The following is a 23,953-nucleotide window of genomic DNA, read 5'->3' as shown; positions in this document are numbered from 1 at the left end:
AAACTGAAAATGTAATGCTTCAACAAAAGTTGATTCAAATGGGAATAGACTGTTGGTTCCGCTGCTAAGAGAATTTAAAGGATGACTTTGTATTTTATTGTTATCAAGATCCTGAGCTATAACCTATTTCGTGCAGATTTTTTTCTGAATGAGAAATAAGCCTGCATTTATGGTTTGATACTCTAAGCCAAGCTGCATTAAGTAAATGGAACAAACACAATTTTGGAAAACTGATAGTTTCTTCTAAATAGGTTCATGCCTTCTGTTAATGTTCGATATCAAAAGCTAAAAGCAAAAGCTAAAGCTGCTAGTTGATTGTTCAGCCGAGCATTAAGTGTTCATTCCTTCTGTGTGCAAGCAGCAGTCCAAAGCAGTTGGAGTTGACCAAGAAGGCTTTCCTGCTTAGTTTTACAATCAGCAGCTCTTTGATCTTAACGTTGTGTTTGGGTTGTGTTGTGCCGATTACTGTTTTTTTCCAAATGAGTGTCTGATAACCTTTATTTTAGGGATTTATTATTTTTTCCTGTGATTTTTTTCTGGTTATTTTGTGGAGAACTTCATGCAGTTGACGTTTTCTTGCCAGATTCCTGTGTTTAAACATAGATCTAGTTTTTCATAAATTCTTTAATTCTTTGATAAAACTAGAAGAAGGCCTCACTTGGCAGGCTTTTCTCATTTGTACTTGAAAATACTATCTCCTTTCAGCGCTGCTGTTTGCTGAGTGCAGCAGTTTGATCAGGGGCATGCCTGATTCCATGAACCAAGTGGAGGATTGCTGACCTGCTGATCTGATGGGACACAATCATGTGGTACCTTCCCCTGAAGAGCTGGGGGCTGGAGAATGAAGGGAAAAGAGGATCAGGAATGAGAGGGAAAAGCAAATGGGATCAGGAGAGGTGCTGAGTGGGACAAGATAATTGCCTGGAGGCTAGATGGGAAAACTAATATTAGGGGGCATTTGAGAGGAGAGTTAATAGAGAATAAAGTGAGATTTACCTGAACAGGCTCAGACTAGTGCCTAGCGTAACTCTTACAAGCACCCATGAACTTGCTTTTCCTTTTTTTTTTTTTAAACTACCTCTGGCTCTCCAGAAGCTGTGCTGCACTGAAAGGGGCAAGCTTCAAGTTGCCTACATGCCAGACTTACTAAACAGTGCTGGAGATGAAGAGATATTCGAATATATTGATTATCTGTGATCTGATTTCACCAATAAGTTGTCTGTAAACCTCCTTGCAGAAGGTGTAAGTTCTGTTTGTTTGTTCATCTCTTGTATAATGTCAGCTTGCTTAAAGCATATGGATGTTGTTTTTTTAAAAAATCCTGCTTTAATTGTTACTAAGGTAGTTTTGCTTTTTTTAAAAAAAAAAAAAGATGAACACTTTGATGCAAGGAATCAGCTTCTTCCTGTGCTGAAAACTGCTGGCATCAGAGACTTAACCATCTTGTGTTGTCTCTTGTGGCCCTGTTCAGTTGTGTGCTTAGATTCCTATGAAACTGGGGATGGAAGCCAGTAGATATATTTGTCCCTGTTATTCCTGCTCCCCTCTTCCCCATATAAACTGAGACTTTTATGTAACTCTCTCTCCTTTCCCAAGAAATATCAATATCCCTTTCCTACCGCTGACTAGGAATTAACTAGGTATTTGCAGCAGTTACAAATAGTGTGGGGTCTTGACAAATGAGAAAGAATTGACTCTCTTATGAGCCTGAAACACCTTCCAACTTGTTGGCTTAAGATACCTAATGCCTTATGAAATGACCTGAAAAGTGCACATAGTGGGAGTGATGGGATTGGCAAGTCCTTCAGAAGCAGTGCTGAAATTGCCCTATACATTTGGGAATAGAAGAAAACATTGCCATACTATCATGTCTGTATTTCTGTTGTTATGGGTGGATATTGCTGATGGCTAAGGAATCCACTGTCTGTCTCCTCTGTCTCCACCAAATCTCGTAGATCTCTGTAACTAGCAAGTTTAGGTTTTTAAGAATCACTGATACGGAATGCATATACAGGAAGCATATGTGGAGGGAAGCAGGTTTGTTTTGGTGTCTTTCTTCAGACTTAAAGTATAGCAGCTATTGTAACTCAGATTCCCATAAAATGGGGAATATGTGGGGGTTTCAGTGAAACTTACGGAGTTAAGGAAACTGAATTCATTTTCACGTCAACTTTTTTTTTTTCAAATTACTATGTTTTCCATGTAACTTATCTCTAGGATCCTCTCCTCTTCTGGCTTTCTTTATGAGACTTGCTGTTTTTCCTCCTACCTGTCGGGATAGATGCTGTAGAGCACCAGAAGTTTTGTAGCTAGAAGTATCTGTTCTCTCCAGTGTGCTCAGTGTGCTGAGCTTGTACTGAGACGGTGACTAACAGGGGAACTAACTCTTGCATGAGCCAACAAAAAGCAAAAAATGACTCCTCCCAAATTCATATCACACATTAAATCAAGGCTTCCAACAATCTTCTTCCACATGTAGGAAGAAGGAGGAAATTACTGAGAGTGGTAGGAGGAAAGCACTACCAAACATTAAGAACCAAGACCTTGGATCTGCAGATCCTTGAAACAAACTAATCTTGAGACTTCTAAATCTTACTGTTTTGTCTTTGTTACAGTTAGAGTTCAAATGTGCACTCTTACTTCACTTGCTACGAAAATCATGTTTTCAGAAGAGAACTTTGAATTGTTTCCACTTGAAGGGATGAAAGAAGATACAACTGTGCTTAAATAGCTCTGCTGTTTTTTCAAATGGGTAGTGAAGCCAGATGAATAAAACTGAAAATCCCACTTGTAGGTGATGCAGGTGTCAGGGTTACTTCCACAGCTGATACAAAAATCCCGCTATCAACCTGATAGCATTCTGCGGTGCTTGATGAACTGTGCGTGTATAGCACAGCTTTGCCTGTGGAATTCTGAAAGGATCTTCAGTCATTACAGTAATCAAATGTAGTTGGGTTTTGATTTTTTTTGTTGTTGTTGTTTTACAGTGTGAAAAGTAACACTGGCTTGTCATCAATCATGTCAGACTTGGATAATAAACTGCTGAATGCCAGTTTCTTTCAAAGCCAAAAAAAGCTTTTCTCTAAAACCATTGGACATGTTTTGTATACAGATAGTTATTGTTCTTTTATTGAACAAAATGCAGGTAAGCTGAGAATCGACAAAGCCACTGTAAAGAGTGACTGTGTTTGAGCTTGTGCCTAAAATGGCAAAAAAGATGTGATGAAACCCTGTTAACTTTAATAAAAGCCCAGACTTCATGTGAAGCTTGAATTAATGCATCCATGTCAGCAATTGGAAGAGGAAAAAAAACGTTACGTGCCACCTGATGGACTGGCATGAGACACCTAACACACAGTACAGTGCGTCGTAGTTGTGTTGCCTGTAGACACTAGGTGATACAGGGATTTCTGATACTCGTCTGATTTCCTTTCTGAGCCACGTCTTGTGAGAAGGAAGGCAGCGTGCATGCAAAATGTTGGTGCAGGGAAAGCTTTCCTTAAACTTACTGGCATGGATTTATGAGTGAAAGTTTGGTTGATCTTGCTTCAATGTGTAGAAAATTTTATTGTTGTAATGTGTAGAAAATTTTTGACTTAGAGCAGAGCTCCACAGCTCTAATTTTTTTTCCCTATCTTATCATGGTAGTGAATTGTGATCCATGTAAAAGTCTATATGGGCAGTAAAAAGCGGGCAGCGTGGAAGTAGTTCTTTCTCCTTGGCTTTGTTAATGGTTCTACATTGGATGCAGTCCAGAAACACCTTTCTAACAAAATGTTAGCTACTTTTAAGATTTTACTTGTGAACTACTGTTTTCCTTCTACTTCCAATATACACTCCTACAGACAGGTAGTTTCCTTCCTTCTCACCGGTCCTGCCTTCACCATGGAATTTTGGGTGCTCCTGGCATCCTTCTGCTCTGCCTAGTTAAAATGTGTGCACGTGATTGTAACACTTGCAGGTACACAGCATGGAAACCTAATTTCTTTGAGTCCAGAAGCAGTAGGTACTGTGTGCAGTGGAATAGATCTCTTACCATGTTTCCCTGACAGGGCCTGTGACCGGTGTGCAATAGGATCTTGCTGCAGGGGCTGGCCAAAGCAGTGTGGATCCTCCTGCAGTTTAAGAAATGCAAAAGTCATGAACCTTAGAAATAACCAACTAACAACAGGGGTGGTCAGCCTCTGGAACCTGTTGCCCAGAGGAGCTGCGAAGTCTGCATCTGTGGAGCTTTTCAAAACCTGATGGGCTTGGGCCTGGGCAGCCTGCTGTAGCTGTAGGGGAGGAGAGCTGGACTAGCCGACCTCAAGAGGTCCCTGCCAGCCTCAACCACTCTGTCACTCTGTGAACAAACACCAACTGTGTAGGTTGTTTTTGGTTGCTTTTCTTAAATAAATAGTTGATTTCCTCTGGGCAGTGGGGAGATAGGAGTGTTTTTAAAGGACCTGTGTATAGGAAAGTATTAGTTAAGATTATGTCCTCACCGAGATTTTCCCTCAAAATAGATTTCCTGTCTTAGAGCTGGTTGTGTTTAAAAGCACTGTTACACCACAAATCTAGTCCTTTATGTATTCAAATTTGCTTGTTTAGTTACTAGAACAGCAAGCTTTGTATATTTTGAGTCCCTCCTGTTATGGAAGAGAGATTTTCTTGAATATGAATAAACAAGAGATGAAAATGCTTTAATTCTACCCAAATCTGGGAAAGAAGCCACCTGTGGAAAGCTGAAAAGATAGATTAAGCTGTGTGTCACTGAGGACATAACAGGAGAAGGCAAATGGAAGCAACCTTTGTGTGCTTGCTTCTATGGCATGTTCTGTGTGGTTGGTGCAGAGTAAACAAAGCAGGTTGGATTTAGAAACCAGAATTATAATTTGGTAGGTAAATTGTTGGGAACAGAGTAACATAATTTTAAAGGACAAATTACTTTATGTGAAGTTATTGTTAGGAATAACAGGCTATGTGAAATGGATGGGCAAATTTGTTGGTCTGATTTGGTTTAATTCTTAAATCTTTATTGTGAGTTAAGTAACTCCCATATTTTATGCACTGTTAGGTGATGAAATAAGGGAAGCTCAACCATTAATCAAAACTAGCAACCCACTGAGCAAGGGAAGAAACTCAATTTACAGCAGAGATGGTTTTATGATTTAATGCTTTAAATATGTGCTCTATCAAAATGTTATTGCTGTCTAGTAAAGCAGAGGATGGGGATAAAACTGTCACAGGAAATACAATATTTTAGTGTCCAAAAGTAGTGAAATCTTTGAAGGGCTGCTACTTAGTCACATCTTTGATTGTCAGCTTTATTCAGGAGATAATGTAAGTAACATGATGCGGTATGTAAAATGTGCTCTTCATAGTTAGAAATCACCTGTGGAAGTGTGTAAGACAGTAGACAAGTAGTTAGCTTTATAAATTCCTAAAACCCACATGCATTCTTATGTGGCATAGATGAGTAAAAGTACTCTTCATGCAGATTTCGTGTCAAGGAAAGGACATAAGAACTTGAGCTAAAAACGGAGGTTTGCTCTCACAAGCAATGTGATCTGCCCTGGGGGGGCTGTATGTCCTTATCTGTGTGCAGCAGCAGGGGTAGCTGAGATTGTCTGGAGGGCAAGCAAACTGCAGTGATTCTTTAAAACGAGGATGGTGAGAGAGGGAAGAGAGTTCTGGCTTCTCTGGGCTCTAACTGGAGCGAGAGGGGTTGATCTGACAGGGCTGGTAGTACCCTGAAGCTGGGGGAAAGGCTACTTCTGATATGCAGTTCTTGGAGAGGTGGACGGCAACGTTTCTGTGCCACTCCCACAGACTGCATGTCTGGTGGGAATCTTCCCTTCTCACCTCAGTGTCACAAAGTGTGAGGTTCTGATGGAAAATGTTTGACTTCTGCTGAGTTGGTAGCCATTAAAACAGTGTTTTGGAGTTTTTTCTTGCCTTTTAGCATCATCCTGGTGCTTCTGTCACTTTTGTCATTCCTGTTTCTGCATGCTTTAATTTCCACTTATTTCTGTTCATCCCATGGCATGCCACTCTTCCCCTTCTATTTTCAGTTAGCTACCTGTGAAGCCTGAGTGTTCTGTCATATGTCTTCTATGCAGCTCCTAAACAAGACTTATCCTTGTTTTCAAGCTAGATATCTTGGTTTGGGATTTTTAAGTGCTACCAAGGTGAAGTATTAGGAGTTATGGTTGGATGTGAGTCAAGTTGGTTGCAGGTGGATTAATCTCTTTGTCTGGCTTTTTTTTGCTGTGTTTCCCGTTGCATTTTGCCTCTTCTCACATCCTTGTTTGCCTCTTGCCTTATGTTTCCTTTATCAATCGTATTGCCGTTCCTTTTTGGTGTTTCATGAGCAAACCATTTGACAATTTTTCCATTGCTCGGAGAAAAGCATTGTCCAGGGAGAACAGTAAAGCAAGGAGGGTTAAAATTCTCTGGCTGCATAGAATGGGGAAGCTACGGGCAGGCAGTCTACAAAATGCATCTCTCTTTCTTCACAGTCTCATGCAGGACAGATCAGCTGTGCTGTTTCTGTTAATGCCACATTATTTTGGTTTAAGAAGCCTGGTTACAGTTGGTCCAGATCACATTATAGTGTTTCGTACCAGGAACTGCACAGCGTGTTCTGGAGTTATGGTACTAATGAACTATCTGGTTGTATGATGTTGTGGGTTTGGTGTGCTGTGGGTGCTGATACACCTAACGTTGTCCAGCAGAAAGCATCCTGTGCCCAGCAGAACCACTGTGGAATTGGAGCCAGTGAAGTCTACTTTCCTTTCACTGCTGTTCCTCTGTTCACATGTGTGTCTGCTTAGGTTCAGGAAGGCACACTTTCCTTGTGTGACTGTGTCAATATGCTGTCCCTTGATACATCCTACAGTGCCGCCTGTCATAGACCCTTCTTGTGCAGGGTGAAAATTGGTTATGTTTGCAGGTGTTTTTCTTGTAGTGTTTTTTGCCTTAGAGCTGACTTCTAAAATCTAAGAAGGATGGATGTAAGGACTGGCAAAGCACAAGAAGAAAGCTTTATCAAGAAATGTCATTTCAAAGTGAATCCAGACCTCAGGGAAATCAGCGTTTTAACTGTATTTTTCTGTGGGGTAAAACAGGATGGGTGCTATTTAACTCTTACTGTCTCTTCCCTGGAAAAAAAAACACTGGCCTCTGTAATGTTTATCAATGACCTGGAGGAGACAATGGAGTACACCCAAATTGCAGGTGACACCCTACCGAGCAACAGTCAATATGCTGGAGGCTGCTTATTCAGAGGGACCTGAGTAGGCTGGAGGACAACAGGAACCTTATGGAATTGAGGAAGGAGAAATGCAGTTGTGTTAGGAGTTACCACGTTCAGTAGCCTGGTAGCGGGGAAGCTGCTGCAGCTGTAGGTTCGTACAAGGCTTCCCAAAAGGCACATGTGCACAGCGCATACACAGCTGGCCGTACAGCTCAGTGCAGGCAGAAAACACAACATACAGACATAAACAGCATCAGAGGCCTCATCCTGTTCACCTCTGTGGCTGATCAGGATGAAAGCCCATTAGCAGAAAAGATGCATATATACAGTATGGGTCCCTCCAGCACCCGGTGCTAGACACGCAGTCTGCCCAATACCTGGAGCCCAGGTCTCCCCAGTTGCTGACACCTGGACACATGAACCCCGAGGCCTGCAGACCTGCTCCAGTTGCTGGTGCTCAGACCCGTGCAGACAGGACAGGCTGCAGTGATCAGCCACCATGCCTGGCCAGAGAAAGCATGTTGACCAGCAGTCTGTTTACAAGTCACTGCCACTTTCATCCCTTTTTCTCTCTGTTTTCCTGTGCTTGTTCCTCCCCAGTCTACCCTGCTCTCTCCCATTCCCAGCCTTCAGTTTTTCCCCTAAATATCACTTAAGTCTTGTGTACAGTCCCCAGATGCTCTTCTGCACCATTCAGTAGCGAGTCCCATGGCCCTGTAGGCATTAATCCCCCTCAGGGGCCTGGAGCACTTGACAGGTGAAGAGAAGCTGAGGGAGCTGGGCTTCTTTAGCCTGAAGGAAAGAGGGCCAAACCTTGCAGGCGCACCTCATAGGAGTTTGTCAGTACCTAGAGGGAAGTCACTGGGGTGACGCAGTCAGGCTCTTTCCAGTGGTGTGTGTGGCCGGAATATGAGACAGCAAGGGATCTAAGTTGAAATGAGAGGTTCCAACTGGGCACAAGGAAACACTTTTTCCCACGAGGACAGCTGGGCATTGGAACAAGTTGCCCTGAGAGACTGTGCAGCCTTCCAACCCTTGGAGGTCTTGGAGGCTCAGCTGGGTAAAGCCCTGAGCAGCCTACTTGTGCCTCAGAGCTGACACTGCTGTGAGCAAGAGGGTGGGCTGGAGACCTCCTGAGGTCTGTTCTAACCTGACTTACTCTGGTTCTCTAAAAGTTGCTGCTAAATTGTAAATAAATAAATTCTGAATGATTTTCTCTGTTTGTGTCAAAACTTAAAAATAATGTAATCATCTGTATTTTAATTATGCATTTTGCAGTCCTGTTCCATCTGTTGATGACACTTTGGTCATTTGGTAGTCTAGTAAAATACTTCCATTCCTGAATAACTCCTTTCTCAAATCCCAAAAGTTGTTTAAAATTTGCTATTATTAGTGAATTCCTTGGTTCGTGTCAGTCTTTTTTTTTTTTTCCCCTTTTAATAGAATGCTAGCATTAGAAACTAGAGTTTGTGTCCATATTGCCTTTTAAGTGATTTTAAAAGTGTTACAACATTGTGGACAAGTTTTAAATAAGTTAAACTATTTGTTGCAATATTATAAGTAGTAGTTAAAATGTGCTGGTGTGGCATACTATTGTATGCTGGATTTTTTTCAGAGAATCAAGTATGTACCACCGGTACTTGAGGTGTAAATGGTAAGGTAAATTCTGTTCTAGGATTTCTAGACCAGGGCTTCTTACATTTTAACTACATGATTAAATACATGCATCTGTTAATTGAATGCCGGGAATGAGCACAGTAAAGTGGAAATAGAAATACTGTTTTGCTTTTCAACCCTGCTCAAGAGGATCTGCTTTCATAGCTGACTGTGGCCTTTTTTGAGAGGGGGAAATTCCTGGCTGAAAAATCATCCTATTCCGTAGTACACATTGGTGACCCTATTTGTACAGTAGAAATTCAAAATTACAGTGGTCTGCTTCCTGGACCAGTGTCAGAACAACACTGTTGGACTAAGATCAGTGATGTAAGCCAAGTACTTGGAAAATATCCAGGCCTAGATACTGATGTTGCGTACCAATGGGGATCTGGAACGAGAAGTCTCGGGCATACACGCACTTTGACAGTGACGTTCACTTGCTGACGCACGAGGGCTGTGGCTGTGCTGTGGGCTAGGTGCAGTAGCACAAAACATTCACATAGCTGAGACTTCCAGCACCAAGAGAGTTTGTGCATACTTTGACTACTATTTAATCAGAGCTCTGTTGGCTCAGTGCATAAAAAGCTCTTAAGTTTTTTTTTTTTCATGAAAAGTTGATGGTGATTAGTAGATGACTTTGCAGTCGTGACACCCTTAAAGTATTGGCATACTGCCTTGAAACACTAATGTGCAAGTTTATGAGCTTGCTTGCTTTTATGGTTAGCATGGCATAAATAGCGCACATGGAGACCAGAATGTAAATTGCTGAGAGTTTGCTCCTTCTGGGATGTACAGGATCATAGCATTAGCAAGATGGTTCTATTGGTATGCTCACAGAAGTCGGTGTGTTTATGACTTCCTCAAGCAGCTGCTTTTGCTGTCAAAGATCAAAAATTCATTATAATGTTTACAGTTTCATCAGTCCAAACTTTTTTAGTGATCACTTCCATCTTAATCTAAGGGAGTAATATATAAGGGAGTAATATATCCTCATCTGATGCCATCACTGTAGCAAAGGATTAAAGCAACCATTTTGTTTTTCTCTAACTATATATTAGCTGCGCAGAGTTTTACTTGAAAGTCCAAAAGAAAAGAATAGTGTTAGACACGTGTTTTGATATTTAGCAGCACTCTACTTAAGCTCTTGTATAGGACCACAAAGCTTGTTTACTGACATATTGGATACATAAAGTATAGAGTGAAAGTAAAGTCTGTAGTGTCCTTTATTTTATTTTATTTTATTTATTTTTTTAACTTAAGATCTTTATAAAGTTCTGGTTTTCTGCTATCTACTGAGCACAGGCTCCACATCAAGCTATCCTAACATGCCGGGCTGTATACTGACTTCTGAAGGTATATATTGGTTTCTGAGGTCTACCTTTCCAGAGTTTGTTTTGATGGGAACCGTAAGCTGCTTCAGAGTTGCATGGCAGTATAAATAAGTCCGCATTTTTTTCCCAGTAAAAAGGAAGATGACAGATTTTTATCTGTCTTGGCAAAAGAGAGATTTTGCTTTAGAGAACCTGTTCTATGCATTTCTAATCTTGATTCTATCACCATGCTTGAACATTTTAAGTCTGGGTGGGAATCTGCAGTAATCGTCATCTTCTATTGATGGTCTTCCTTTTTTTGTCCTTTCTCTTTCAGATTTAGCATTGGAATCTAATCCATCTGATCATCCCAGAGCAAGCACAATTTTCCTTAGCAAGTCTCAAACAGATGGTAAGCTAAGTTCTTCCCAATTAAAGTGGGGAGGAAAACTGAAAAAAAAAATGCCTATTTTAGTTGTACACCTCAAGAATACCTGAATTAATTTAATTCTTTCAAAGCATAGGCTTAGTAACTTAGATTTTTACACAGAAATGTGTTCATAGGCTATTTACCTAACACTTAAACACTTGTTATTTCAAATAGCAGGAGATTTCAGAAGCTGGATTCCAGTAATCTGAGGGAGCAAGGCTTTATCATTTCACTAATGTAACTCAAGCTTCAAGAAGTAGTTTTGTGGTGTTTTTTTTTTTTTTGACCCAAGGACTTCTTAAAAATTAAAAAAAAAAATCTGTAAGGAATAGTAAACCTAAACCATCAGTCTTCATCAGTTACTTTTGAATATGTTGTTTTAAACTGTTTGAATAGTTTCCATAGCATAATTATTCTTGATTACTGTTTTTAATAACATGGATGTATTGGGATTTCCAGTTTCTTCGCAGATCCTTTATTTAAATCAGAAAGCCAATTTTGAACAATTACTATAGCTATTTATAGCTACTGTACTGTAGCTATGTTAAAAAGTAGAGGCATTTTCATATTGCATAAGTAAAAAAAATATTTTTTACAGTATAAAAAATTTGAAGTTGCAACTGAAGAGGAGTTTAAGATACTAGTTTAAGAATGCGTCTGTACTGTTTTATAGCTGGTTCTTGTTTGAAGCATTTTCCTAACCTAGTGTTATGCTTGGGTTGATGGAAAGCTACAGTGTGTCTTCTACCTTGGCATAGCTTTGCCACAGAAAAGTAGTATTGTTTTGACAGGTCTGTCACTTGCAGTCCTGCTGATACTGTTATTGCAAGAAGTAAAATTGTCAGTTATATCAACTTCACAATGTTCAGATAATCTCTGAGCAGTGGAAACGAGCAGTACCATGATTCACCAGAAAAGATGATACCAAGGAAATTTAGGCCTCTTTTCCAGAGGTCTCTAATATCAGCCTTCTAACAGACAAAAGGATCTGACCTGCAAATTTCAGGCTCCTTATAGGCAAGCTCTGTTTAAGTTGCAGCTACAAGTTGATGTAGCTCTTGAACGTTGTAGTGTGGTTTCACTGTGTAGTCTTTAACTTTCAAACTACATGAATGTCCTTGTTGAGAGTAGTATTGCTTTTAAACAGATTCAGCATTCTTCAACTGTAATGTACTGAAATGTGTACGCTTGTATACATGTAGAAAAATGATCTGCTAGGTGAGCTAATAGCTATTAAACTACCCTCTGAAGTTCCTATTAGTTGAATGAATTGATTTTTACAGGCTATTTTTACCAACAAATCAAGCAGAAGGATTTATTTTCTAATTTCACTGGATCTTCTTTAGTTAAACTTCCATAGGATCAGTAGAATTAATATCCTTAAGTTCTCTCTCACTGAGATGTTATCATAATCATGAGGTTTTTTTAATTTTTAAAAAACAGACTAAATTTGGACGTTCTCTTCATTTTGTTATTTTTTTGAAATGTGTAAGAGAATGTGTCCTTCTTACAAGTGGTAATGATTTAAGGTCAAAAGGTTGGAGCAGGAGGTACAGTTACCTGTCCAGACTGGTCACATTTGTATAGGTTGTTTCACTTTTAAAACTACATGTGTGCAACTCTCCGCTGTCATCTAACAGCACTGTTTTGTTTCACTGCTGTTGTTACAGCTGGGAGCTAACCCTTGACATTTTCATTTATTTATTTAAGTCTGACACGGTCTAAGGTGATTAAATAAAATGGTTGCAGTTATCTGATAAACACCTACTTGTAGTTTGCGCCAGCATCTTCTGTGTAGTGAAATAACTTACCTTTTGCTGTCTAATGGGAGGAGAGAGAACATGTATATAAGGCACCTCAGTTCCTTCTTATGTGTCTTTGGCAAATAGGATATGTGGTGGTTTTACTTCTCTTTGCTAAGTGGTTGCTGTTTGATATTAGACATTATATATTCAAACTATCTTAAAATCACCCAGCTTTTCTTAGTGACTAACATCTATTCAATGCTGAGACGTTTTCCTGTTAGTGTGATGGGTAGTAGTTGTTTCGCAACATACATGTGGAAAGCTAGAAGTAGTACGTAGTTTGCTAGGTTGATAAAAACTTTGCATTTTTGCTCAAAATTTACTTCTCTAGAGACCTAACAGTCAAATTAGAAACTTCTAATGCTCATATATTTCAGAAGGCTAGGTTAATAGAATGACTTGATTGAATGTAAATCAGGATTCTATTTTAGAAAAGTTCACATTCTTTCTCCATTTTTCTAGTGAGAGAGAAGAGGAAGAGTAACCACATCAACCATGTAAGTAAAATTCTTAAGAGAAACAACTGTGGTAGTTCTATGTGTACGGCCCTGCATACATTCTAAGTCATTCTTAGCAAGATAAAAATGAATTATCTTTGCCCATCTTTCAAAAATAAGCAGGCGTAGTATTACAGAGCATACAGTGGCTGATGACAAAAGAATAATAATGGCTTTCTCTTTTATCAGTCTTAAGCGTTTCAAAACAGTAAATAATAAAATGCAAGTCAAACTGCCTATGTTGGTATTTAAAACAGAAATAAAATTGGATTAATTTCTCAGCTGAGATGACAAGTCTTAAACAACTTACTGTTTGAACATCACTGTAAGGCTTATTGTAACAAACATTCAGCATAAAAAAATGATGAACAAACAGTATCATCAGCATGAACAAATAATAAGTTTTAAAATTTGAAAATATGCTCTAAGCTGCTTCTGCACATATTAGATATTTTTCTTTGATGTGACTTATAACATTTCATCTTTTTTTATTAATAAGTGGATAAAAATAATTTGACTAGTAATGGAACATAATAAAAGTTTAAAAATGATGCCTAGCAGAAGTGTCTACTGATAAGTTACTAGTAAGATAATATTTCAAATGTGTTGTATTTAATACAGTTACGGGGTTGTCCATCCCTCCCTCCTTATAATACCAGCTTTAGTCTGCCAGCACCAAGGTGAACTGTGATTAGATTGTTTTTGGCGGTAGTTTTAGACATGGCTTTTAAAAATATGGTCGCAGAAACGAATGCATCTTGAATTGCTAGATTAAAACTCTTCTCTCGGTTATGATGATATATCTGAGTTCAAGGAATTCTCTAAAAATGCTCAGGGAAGCCAGAGTTAGTGTTACAATAAGATAGGAAAATTTCTAAAGTATAAAACCTACAGCTAAGATATGGTGTAAAGGAAGGGAGAAAATGATGATGGATATAAAAAAAAAAAAAAATCTAAGAAAATGTTATAAGGGAAAGACTCAGACCATATCTGGCAAGAATCAAGTGAAAGAACTGAGAAAATCAGAGGACTTGGCTGCTTTAGCTGCAGCTAATTCTGCTGAAAAATGCTCATCTGAAAATATGTATATTACAAGGGATGGCTTATAAGCCAATTTTGCACAAAGGCTTATTCTGAGCAACTTGATGGCTATGAGGTAGCTTACACACCAGGAGCATCTACAAGCATCATCATCTACAAAGACCTCCTCTCAGTAGCTACTTTAGCTATAAAGCCAGTATTCACTGTGGTAAACCAAAGCTTACAGAATCAATCTTTTTGATTTTATTTCTTGTTGCTTTCTTTTCCTCCTTCCAAAGGTTTCTCCAGGGCAGCTTACAAAAAAATACAGCTCATGCTCAACAATATTTATAGATGACAGCACGGTCAGTCAACCTAACCTTAGAAGCACAATAAAGTGGTAAGAGCCATTCGTTATCAATAACGGGCTTAGTAACACTGCAAAGTTTATTTGGGATTTTCGTGGTGGTGTCTGTTCCAAAGGTAGTTACATACTTCAATGACGGGAGCATGGCATTGCTTATTCAAGTTGGTCATGGAAGAGGTGTAGAGGTTTAGTTAATTATATGACTGCTGAAGTGGACTTTCTTTTTTCTTTTTTTTTCCTTTCCCCTTATTTTTTTCCTTTTGTTACAGAGCTAATGTATTGTATTTCAGAGTAGTTGTCATACACTTGAGAAACTGAACCAGTGTTGAAATGTGTAAGCATTTTGATTTTAAAAGTGTGCATTGGGGTGAGTTCAGAGTCTTCAAATTGAAAGCCAAATCAATAAACTGCAGATCTGGGAAAACTTGAAATGTGTTTTGTATGGAGTTTCAGGAAAAGTTTGTACAACTGTTTGCTACTTCCCGGTGGTATTAGTCTGCCCTCTAGTTGTGGATAAAAGTATGTTGCTGGCCTTGGTTTTAGTTCTAGTGCCTACTGTTTCCTGGTATAGTCCTTACTTTAGATGGGTGAGTTTGACAATTACTTAGTTGTCTGGGTTCTCCAGCGGAAACGGCTGTTTTAGCTGTTGTTCTGGATAACACAGAGACAGTTATTTTCACGTAGACTATTCCAGATGAGAAGTGCTTGAAGGGAAAGGAAGGTACAACAGCTTCAGGCCCAGAAAGCTTTACTGTCTTAACAGTTTAGTAGAGTTTGGAAATATCTAAGATTTTTTGCTTTCAAATTTGGTTTCAAACAAAGGTATCTAGCGTTTTATTTATCTTTTTGTAAAGAAGAACAAATGTAAAAGATAGTGCTCATGCAGTTTTGAAGTGGTGTACAGTTAGCAATAGATCAGTGCTTGTCCATGATAATTTCCTGTGACAGCAGTATTCCTGTTGTCACTGTGAATATCTGAAATTTGGTTGCAGTAAATGAGTGTCAACACTGATGAGTAGATGAGTGTCAACACTGGCATTCTTTATTTTGCTATTTTTAAAAAATACATCCTAAATTAGACAGCCAGAGATACAAAGTTGAAACATAAGCAGAGTATATGCAACATCAAATAGAAATGTCATATTTTAGTTATGAATAGTCGACGTTTTCAATAAATGTCACCTAATCAGGCAATGAAGGTATGTGTTTAAAATCCAGCATAATATTTCCTTCAAGGCACAAATATCTCTACACCAAATGTAAAAGTAGCTTGGCTAGCAAATCTGATTTGGCTAGTTTCTCTTCAGGCAGGTAAGGATCAGAAATGGGGTAACAGGTATTCAGGGATGTGGGAGGATGCTCATAGATAACGGGTTCTGAACATTTTGCCCTGAACAACAACTTTTGCAGCAGAATAATCTGCACAGAATATGCTACAGTATGCTTTGTTAAAACTGTATTTTTCTTTCTCCTTTTTTTTAGTGTAACATTAGCAATATTCTACCACATAAAGAACAGGTGAGTGTGCTCTTTTCTTCCTTTTTTTTTTTTTTGAGCTGGGGATATGGTCTTGGTCATTTCAGTAACAGCTAGTTATAAGAGTTGAAAAAATCTGGTAACTTCACGATGTATCTGCTTCCTCTTTGGACCCCTTTTTGAGCTGATATGGAAAGGTCCATAATACACCTGTCCAATGACACATGCTTCAAACAAAGCATTAAAAAGTCAAAACAGGGGGAGTGAGGAAAATACACTTAACTCACCACGCATCAGCCTTGGGACTTGGGTTAGCTTTTTCTGAATACAGAGGTACAGATTAGTTTTGATATGTGAAGGAACACACTGTCCCATGTACAAATAACCCTTGCCATTATAGCTAATTACAGCATATGCTTCAAAATTGCAGCTGTCTTTTTTGAAATAATGCTAATCAATCACGTGGTTTCACATTTTAAAGGAGAAGTGTACTAAGCATAATATGAACTATGGCTTCTGTATTTGGAAATTCAATTTGACTTGCTGGTGCGAACATGGATAACTATTCACTGTTTAGCTTGTTAAATATTCAGTTGTAAGATCTTACCATTAAATGCTTTGCAAAAATGCAATATAACTTCATGCATTGTTCTAGGAAAAGATGAACTATAAAATATGTTCCTTTATTCTTTAATGAATAATACTTTTTAGTGGAGCATAGCATTACCAATTAAGTCTCGTTGTTAAAACAGATTTTTACTTTGTAGAGATTCAGACAGATCATTGGATATTTTTGATGAAAAATCTCATCCTCTCACAGTAAGTGTAGCTTTTTTTGATCCTCTGAATGTGTATTAATATACATTTTTTTGAAAAATCTTGATCTATAGAACTTATATAAAAAAAAAATGTCTTAGCACCAGTTCAGAAACAAATTGATGTTAAGCTATATCTTTATACATAAAATACAGTGCAGATGGCATCTGCTGGATTTCTGATATCAGCGAGATCATGAACAGAAACTAGTCTTTCTGAATATTACAATGATGTTTGGTTTTCTCTGCATTATCTGAATCTGTTTACATAAAGCAAGCACGTGCTGATTCATATATATTTCATATCAGAGCTGTCTTGTCTGACTCCTTTCTTTTTCCTCTTTTAACACTACTTTAGTTAAGTCTTAACAATTTATTTGGGAAGACATAGTAGGTATGTGCCTAACCTTTTAAGGTTGTAAACAGGAGTATTTAATGCATGAAGTATCACACAAAGTAGGAGACAGTAATTCTCATCTTAAAAGGCAAAAATTTAAAGCCAGTATGTTTAATGCTGCTCGCACTAACATCTAGGAGCATTCAGTATGTGATTCCAACATAAACGGTTCTGGTATATCTCTTTAGACAATCTTTAAGATGCAAAACCTCATAGTACAGGCTAGCTTAAGACTGGTGTGTGTGCTTTTCATGTCCAGTTTGAGCACTACTAGCTTTGACTGTCCTATAGAACTGCTTACTCTATTTTCTCTCACCTGAAATAAATTTAGCAAAGCTGTAGTGTCTTTAAAAATTCAGTTCGCTCTGTGACTTAGCAGAGTGAATGCAGCTTAATTTAGATCACATATTTGGCTTGTTAACAATCAGTTGTTTAAAAAAAAAAATAAATGTTTAAAGTTTTGGTAGAGGTTCATCCATAAACAGGACCCATTGTGCTGGGAATTGTATACTTTAATAAACATAACTCTTGACTCAATCAAAATAATGAATTTCAGAGAAGAGCTATATAGATTTCTTGTATGAAATGTGGCACTTCAACAGAAATATCTGGTCCAAAACTGTTTTAAGTACCTCAATCAGTTGATTCGTATTGAGAATTATTTATGTAAGATGAACTCCATCCACTTCATCAGACAATTTTTTTTCTTTTTTTTTTAGCAGTCTGACATCTTTTGATCCGCTCGTATAGCTCACCTCCTAATTAGCGAGTAGGAATAGAGGAAAATCATTGTATCCTTTAGGGAACACTTAAAGGTTTCTTCTATCCTAGTGCAGTACACAGACAGAAATGTAGTGTAAAGGCTCTATGTCATACTTTTGAGGGGAAAGATATAAATTACTTCCTAATGCCTTTAGCAATAGGGTTTGGGGCCTAGTATCTACAGTTCCTTTAAAGATTAACTGGAAGAAATTTTTGCACATCTTGTCCTCTAAAGATTCACTTACAAGGAAGTCCAAATCCAGATAACTGTCCAGGCTCTCTTGTCCTTCATTACAAAAGTAACAAACTGCAAGTTACCAGCATCATAGGGCTCAGTCACTAACAGTGGTCTTAGACTTTTCCTCCTCGGTTCCAGTCAGCAAAAACATGTTTTCATGTGGTTTTGTACTGCACATACTGACAGGTTCTGGATGGCTCCATTTGCTATTCTGCATGGTGCTTTTGTGTTTCAGTCAATTCTAGTATCATCTTTGCTTGTCTTTTTTTCACAAGTTTTTAGGTACAAGATCACTGACTGTTGTGATCCCACCTCAGAAATCTTTATTTTTGGGAACCTGATGTTGCTCAGGAACAGCTTTGTTCTTTGGAACTACTTGCTTCTAGTGTTTCCTTGACTATTTAGCATGTTGCATCCTTCATTTGGGAGGACCTTAACATCCTCAGCAGAAAGGTAATGCAGAAGAGCACAGATGCAAGTTACTGAACTGTGAGTGTAGCTGGGAATAGATACTTCTGTATGAGTAAATTAAAGGCTATACTTGCAAGTACATTCCCATTGGAGAGAACTAGTGTTCTTGTGAGATCCTGGTTTTTTTAATAGTGCAGACCTTTTGAATTGGCTTAGAATTTTGGCTGGATGTAGGAAGAAGAATCTTCTTACTACTTAAGCACTGGCTTATGAGATCTTGTCTACTTGTTGCCTCTTTCTCTTTGCTGGTGAAGGGAGAGAGAGCAGACAATTTATTGCACCGCTTTGGATCCTCTCAGAGGCAAAAGAGGGAAATATATGCGCTGAACACTTCTGTCCATGAGAACTTGTCTGTGGTCAACTGTATGTTTTTGTGAATAGTAAACCCCAATGGTAGTGCCAGGATCTATTGCTGCATGCTGGTTAGTTTTTCAGAGTAATGCTCAGTTATATGGATAGCATGTCTTTCTATCTCTTTGCTCCCTGACAAAAAGCCTCTATGCTGGCTGTTGGTTCTGTAGACAAATGATAGGAGCAAAAAGTTTTAATACATGTGAACTTGAGCTCAGCCTCAGCCACACAGGAAACTATGCAAGGGGGATTCTGCCCACGTTATTCATAATGTTGGTTAGTGATGTATTAGAAGATTGTGTAGACATTATAACGCTAACTTACCTCTTCCTTTTACTTAACACTATTACCTGGCTATTTTAAACTACAAAGCCACATGAAAATACTTGCTTCTTTGCTTATGACTACTTGTATAACATAAAGCAGCTGTGCTGTTCTCACCTGGTTCTGTATTGCACTATACATCTAACTTGGACTACAGGTACCAGTCTTGCAGAATAAATGTGCAAAGTTGGAGTTCTTCAACGCTCATTTTAGGATTGTTTTCACAGACTTAATTATAAGCTTTTCTTCTCTGGTGTGTTTAGAAACCGCTTAGCATCGTGTCGCAGTTAAATCTAGCTGTTCATTAGCTTTGTCTTTCTGAAATTTCTCAAGAACAAGTCTGAAGACAATGTAAGCTACCATCCAGTTCTGCCTGTGATGGAATTATTGAAATGTGTTCTTAAGCTTTTCCTCAGATGGAAGGGGGACCTTGTGAACTTAATCTTGCTTTTTGAAAAGTCAGTGTTTCCCTCGTGTGTATACACCTGTGTGATTGTCTTACTGGGAGAAACCTTCAGGGTTTTCTTTTTAACCTTTTTTTAGTCTGTAAAAAAAAGTTCCGTGTACAATAGTAAGCTAGTGTAATAATGACACTAGTTCATGTTCTTTCCCGTTAGTCTTACAGATCAAAAAAGTGTTGACAACATAGATCTTATCAGCTAAAGCTATTGCTGTTTTTTTTTGTTTTGTTTGCTTTGATTGTAACAGTCATATTATTGCAAGTCTATGTATTTCTTTCAGTATATGATCTTGTTCTAGCTCTTTGTGACATGAGCATGGTTGTATAAGCTTCTACTTGGTGAGAAGAAATAACTGTGTGTGGCTGTTCTTTACAGTTTGTAAAACAAACTTTCAGTAATTCAAAGGACTTTATTTCAGCGGGAAGAAGTTCCAGATGACTACTACAAGCATGACCCTGATCACAAGCACATCTACCGGTTTGTTCGGACACTTTTCAGTGCTGCACAATTGACAGCTGAATGTGCAATAGTGACATTGGTAAGAGATGCCTGATTACTGAAATTTAAGCTTTTAGAATACTTTTGTCCTGTCAGTGAGTGAACTGGGCTGAACCACGATTTAAATAGTTACAGTACCTCATGAAACCATGTTAATTATGAAGACACTATACAAACAGGTTCATTGGGAAAGATTTCTAAGTAGTCACAGAAGTGGTTAACTTAAAAGGAACTTACCTTTCCTGTTTATAAATATGTAATGCTTAATTACTTGTCCAATCAAACATTTGTTTATTTCATAATACATAATTCAGTGAAGAAGCTTGAAAAGGGCAGATAAAGTGGGATAATATAAACAGCAGAGTATACCAAGATCGGATGCAAAGACATCTTTTATTTCAGTGGTATGGAGGCAAGAGCAGGAGATTTGACTTCATATTAACAAGAACAGTGCACAAATAACATGCCCTAAGGGGTTAAGGATCAATACTGCAGGATTCCATAAGATGAACTTTCTCATTATTACATCCTTCAGTCATTGCCACCTCTCTATCTGCCCCCTTTTTCTCTTTTTTTTTTTGGACCTTTTTCCCCAGATGATGTGGACATACTTGGAACTTAAGAATACTTGTAAAAGAAAGTAATTTCACTACAGGTGTTTGCTTTCCAAAAGAGAGATGGGATTAAGAAAAATGATGATACTGATGATTTTCTTTATGCGCACACATTTATGTTTGTCTGCATGTATACATGTGTGAATACATGTGCACACACATGCAGGTGTATACATACAAGTACGTAAAGTGGAAAAAAAACACAACCTGTATAATCACAGCATTAGAAGATCTCTTAAACTCTGCATAAACTCTGCACTTTGTTGCATACTAGGCTTCAGTCTTCATTGTGGCTTCTGACTGCTAAACAATTTGAAAGGAGAACAGAAAAGAACTGTCACCAAAAGACAATGTGACAACTAAGTAGACTCAGCTTTAAGGACTCTTTATTAAGTAAATAAGCTAATTAAAAGGGCTATGTAGTTAGAGCTGTTGAAACTCTGAGAGTAGTTTGAGGTTTTTGCTTTTCCAAAGATATACAAACAATTTGACAGAATAAGATGGTAAATAACCCCAGGCAATCTAGCCAGCTGAAATATTTAACAAAAAATACTTGTTTTGTAAAGTGGACTTTACCACTAGATGGCTCTGTTATTATAGGAACACTTTTAGTCCACTTGAAGGCTACAAGCAAAGGATGGGAAGAAAGCATAAGGAGACCCTGGTAATAGGTATTGATCCTGACATTGGATCTATACAACAGCTTTCTGCACCCACTAGGTTTAGGGAATGCAACATCAAAAACAATCTATATTCAAAATATAGTGTGTGTGTGTGTGTGTATATATATATATATAAAATATTATATATAATATTCAAATTTCAAAGTGCTGGTTATTTAGTTCATAGACCATTACAGGAGTGTTAAACAGTAGAAAACTTTTAAGGAAGGCATTGCTCCGATATCTTTGGGCTAATTTGAGATTGCATGGGAACAATGAGTAAAATACGTCAACATACCTTTGAACTTGGATATCTCACTATCTAGCAGTTGGTGATGTAGATGAAAGTGGAGGATGACGTTGCTGTATGTGAAGGAATTAAGTCTGTTCCTTAGAGGATGAAGTAAAAATAGTACTATGATGTCTTTGGTTGTGGAGAGTTATCAATTAATGCATCTTTGTCCAAAGACTATAGATCACAATGCAGGTTTTAGTACTTCCTGTTAAGCTGCAAGTGCTGAACCTTAACCATGATAAAGGCTAGAGTGGTGTTGATTTACTTTCCTAGGTAGGCACTAATAGGCCCTGTCAGTGACTGACTGAAAGAACTCTTAGCAGTGTTTCACTATAACAGCAGTACTCGCTGCTCAGAACTGATTCTTCAGTATCTTTATTTTATATCTTGGTGGTCCAGTTCACATTTTTTCAATAAATAAAGAAACGAACCTGTAACTCTTGAAAGCTGGGATTCTAAAGTGTAAGTAGTTACCCACCAATACTTACTTTTATACACTTAGTTGTAATGGGATAAAATATACTTGTGTATTTGATCAGTCAAGCATGCTAGTCAGAACTCGGCTCTAGATCTTAATTACACATGTAAAACTTTTTTTTTATAGGTTTATTTGGAAAGGCTTTTAACCTATGCAGAGATTGACATCTGCCCTAGTAACTGGAAGAGGATAGTCTTAGGAGCTATTCTGCTGGCTTCTAAAGTCTGGGATGATCAGGCTGTTTGGAATGTGGATTATTGCCAAATATTGAAGGACATTACTGTTGAGGACATGTAAGTTGCAAGGTTTGACTAATCTGTGCTTTCAGAATGGTAATTTTTGTGATCGTGCCTTACTGAAAAAATGTCTCTCTGGTGCTATGATGCATAACTGGTGTCAGGCCTCATTCCCTTTTTTAACCTAGGAAACTTGGATTAACCTTACTTTGAGACAAATCTGTTTTATTATTTCTGACTACTGGGCTGAGTAACTTCAAAATTAGTTTTCTTTTAACCTTTTTCCTCCAGTGGTGAGCCATGGGACTGGCTGCTTTGCCTAACTTTAAAGTGCCCTATTTTTATTCTTACCAATAGTCTTTTTGAAAAAACAAAAACAAAAAAAACTGTTAGAACTAAACTTGTTCCTTGCCTTTTCTGTTTTAGAATTTGAAAAATTGCAAGGTAAGTTGTCACTTGTGACTTAAGCATTGGCTAGATGTAGGAGCAAACATTTAAGTATTTCAAGGTGGCAGACGTGTCATTTCTGTTGGTATCTATGGTTGCGTGTGTTGCATCCAGCTGCTGCTACAGGTCTTCCTCTTTGGGTGAATTCATAAACTTGACCACATTGCTGAGAACAAATTTCTCAGTCTTACCACTCCTTGTTTATGTAAAGCTGTTTCTTGTATAGTTTCTTGTATATGTTCTTGTCTCAGATACTGGATCATTTTTTCAAAAATTTTGAATCCACTCTCTTCCTGCTGTATTCAGCTTTAAGCCCTGCAGTTTCAGAGAATGTTCATCCTTGTGGCTGTGGGCCCACACTACAGGCTGGAGGTGTGTTTATGTGGAGTGGATTTGGCCCATAAGATTTTGTTAAATTCCTTCTTGCGAAGCTCTCTCTGAGAGCTTTGAGACGTCAACACTTTTAATTCTTCTAGCCAACCTCCTCCTGCATTTTCTTTATCATGGTGGTAGAAATCATAGAAAACTAGCTTAATATCACGCTTTCTGGCTTTAATAAACTTTGTGAAATGCTCTGTCCATTTTTGAGTTTCATCGTGCTGTTGTGCTGTGACTGTGTCCAGGCCTATGTAGTAAAGTCAGTTCTAGTACAAGAGAAGACTGAGGTGGTAGCAGTTCTTACACAGCACTGGTAGGCTACTTAAGTTATATACTCTGTTCTCGTCCAAAGCTTTCTTCCCTGGATTCAGCATAGAGATAATGTTTAAAATACCGTAAGTAAATATCTATCTAGGATAAATTCCTTTAGTAGGAGGAATATCCAGTTTTGTTGCTTTTCTGGGGGGGAGGAGGGTAGGAAATATCTAAAAATACAGGAGTTTTCTTCAACAAAACAGTTCTTGTGTTTCAAATTATTTTGTTTTGCAAATATCAACAGCAAACATAGTATCTTGTTTTATGCATACCCCTTGCCTGAGACTTATTTGTCTCCAAAAGCAGGGCTGTGCCAGCCTGCTTTCTGGAAAGCATAATTAGTGATTTTATACAATGTACATCTTCACTCAACCTGGCTCAGAGTGCTCATCTATCTGAGGAACATACTTGAA

At 38.1% G+C, this 23,953-nt stretch overlaps 1 protein-coding gene across 2 annotated transcripts in view; it reads left to right on the top strand.

The window, feature by feature from the left end:
• The window catches only part of CCNYL1 (cyclin Y like 1), a 35,480-nt gene that overhangs the window by 3,226 nt on the left and 8,301 nt on the right, over positions 1 to 23,953 (top strand). The window contains exons 2-8 of one of the 2 annotated variants that reach the window (XM_080600485.1): positions 10,541 to 10,615; positions 12,901 to 12,935; positions 14,255 to 14,355; positions 15,805 to 15,840; positions 16,551 to 16,617; positions 20,036 to 20,155; positions 22,291 to 22,457. In XM_080600485.1, coding sequence (XP_080456611.1) covers positions 10,541 to 10,615; positions 12,901 to 12,935; positions 14,255 to 14,355; positions 15,805 to 15,840; positions 16,551 to 16,617; positions 20,036 to 20,155; positions 22,291 to 22,457 — 601 coding nt within the window. The remainder of the gene's footprint in view (positions 1 to 10,540; positions 10,616 to 12,900; positions 12,936 to 14,254; positions 14,356 to 15,804; positions 15,841 to 16,550; positions 16,618 to 20,035; positions 20,156 to 22,290; positions 22,458 to 23,953) is intronic. The other variant, XM_080600486.1, reaches the window with a different exon arrangement.

This window comes from Anser brachyrhynchus (genome assembly GCF_964034855.1).
Source record: "Anser brachyrhynchus genome assembly, chromosome: 7".
Classification (NCBI taxonomy): Eukaryota; Metazoa; Chordata; class Aves; order Anseriformes; family Anatidae; genus Anser; species Anser brachyrhynchus.
Note: the sequence above shows the minus strand (reverse complement) of the source record. Positions and strands in the feature narration are given on the sequence as shown.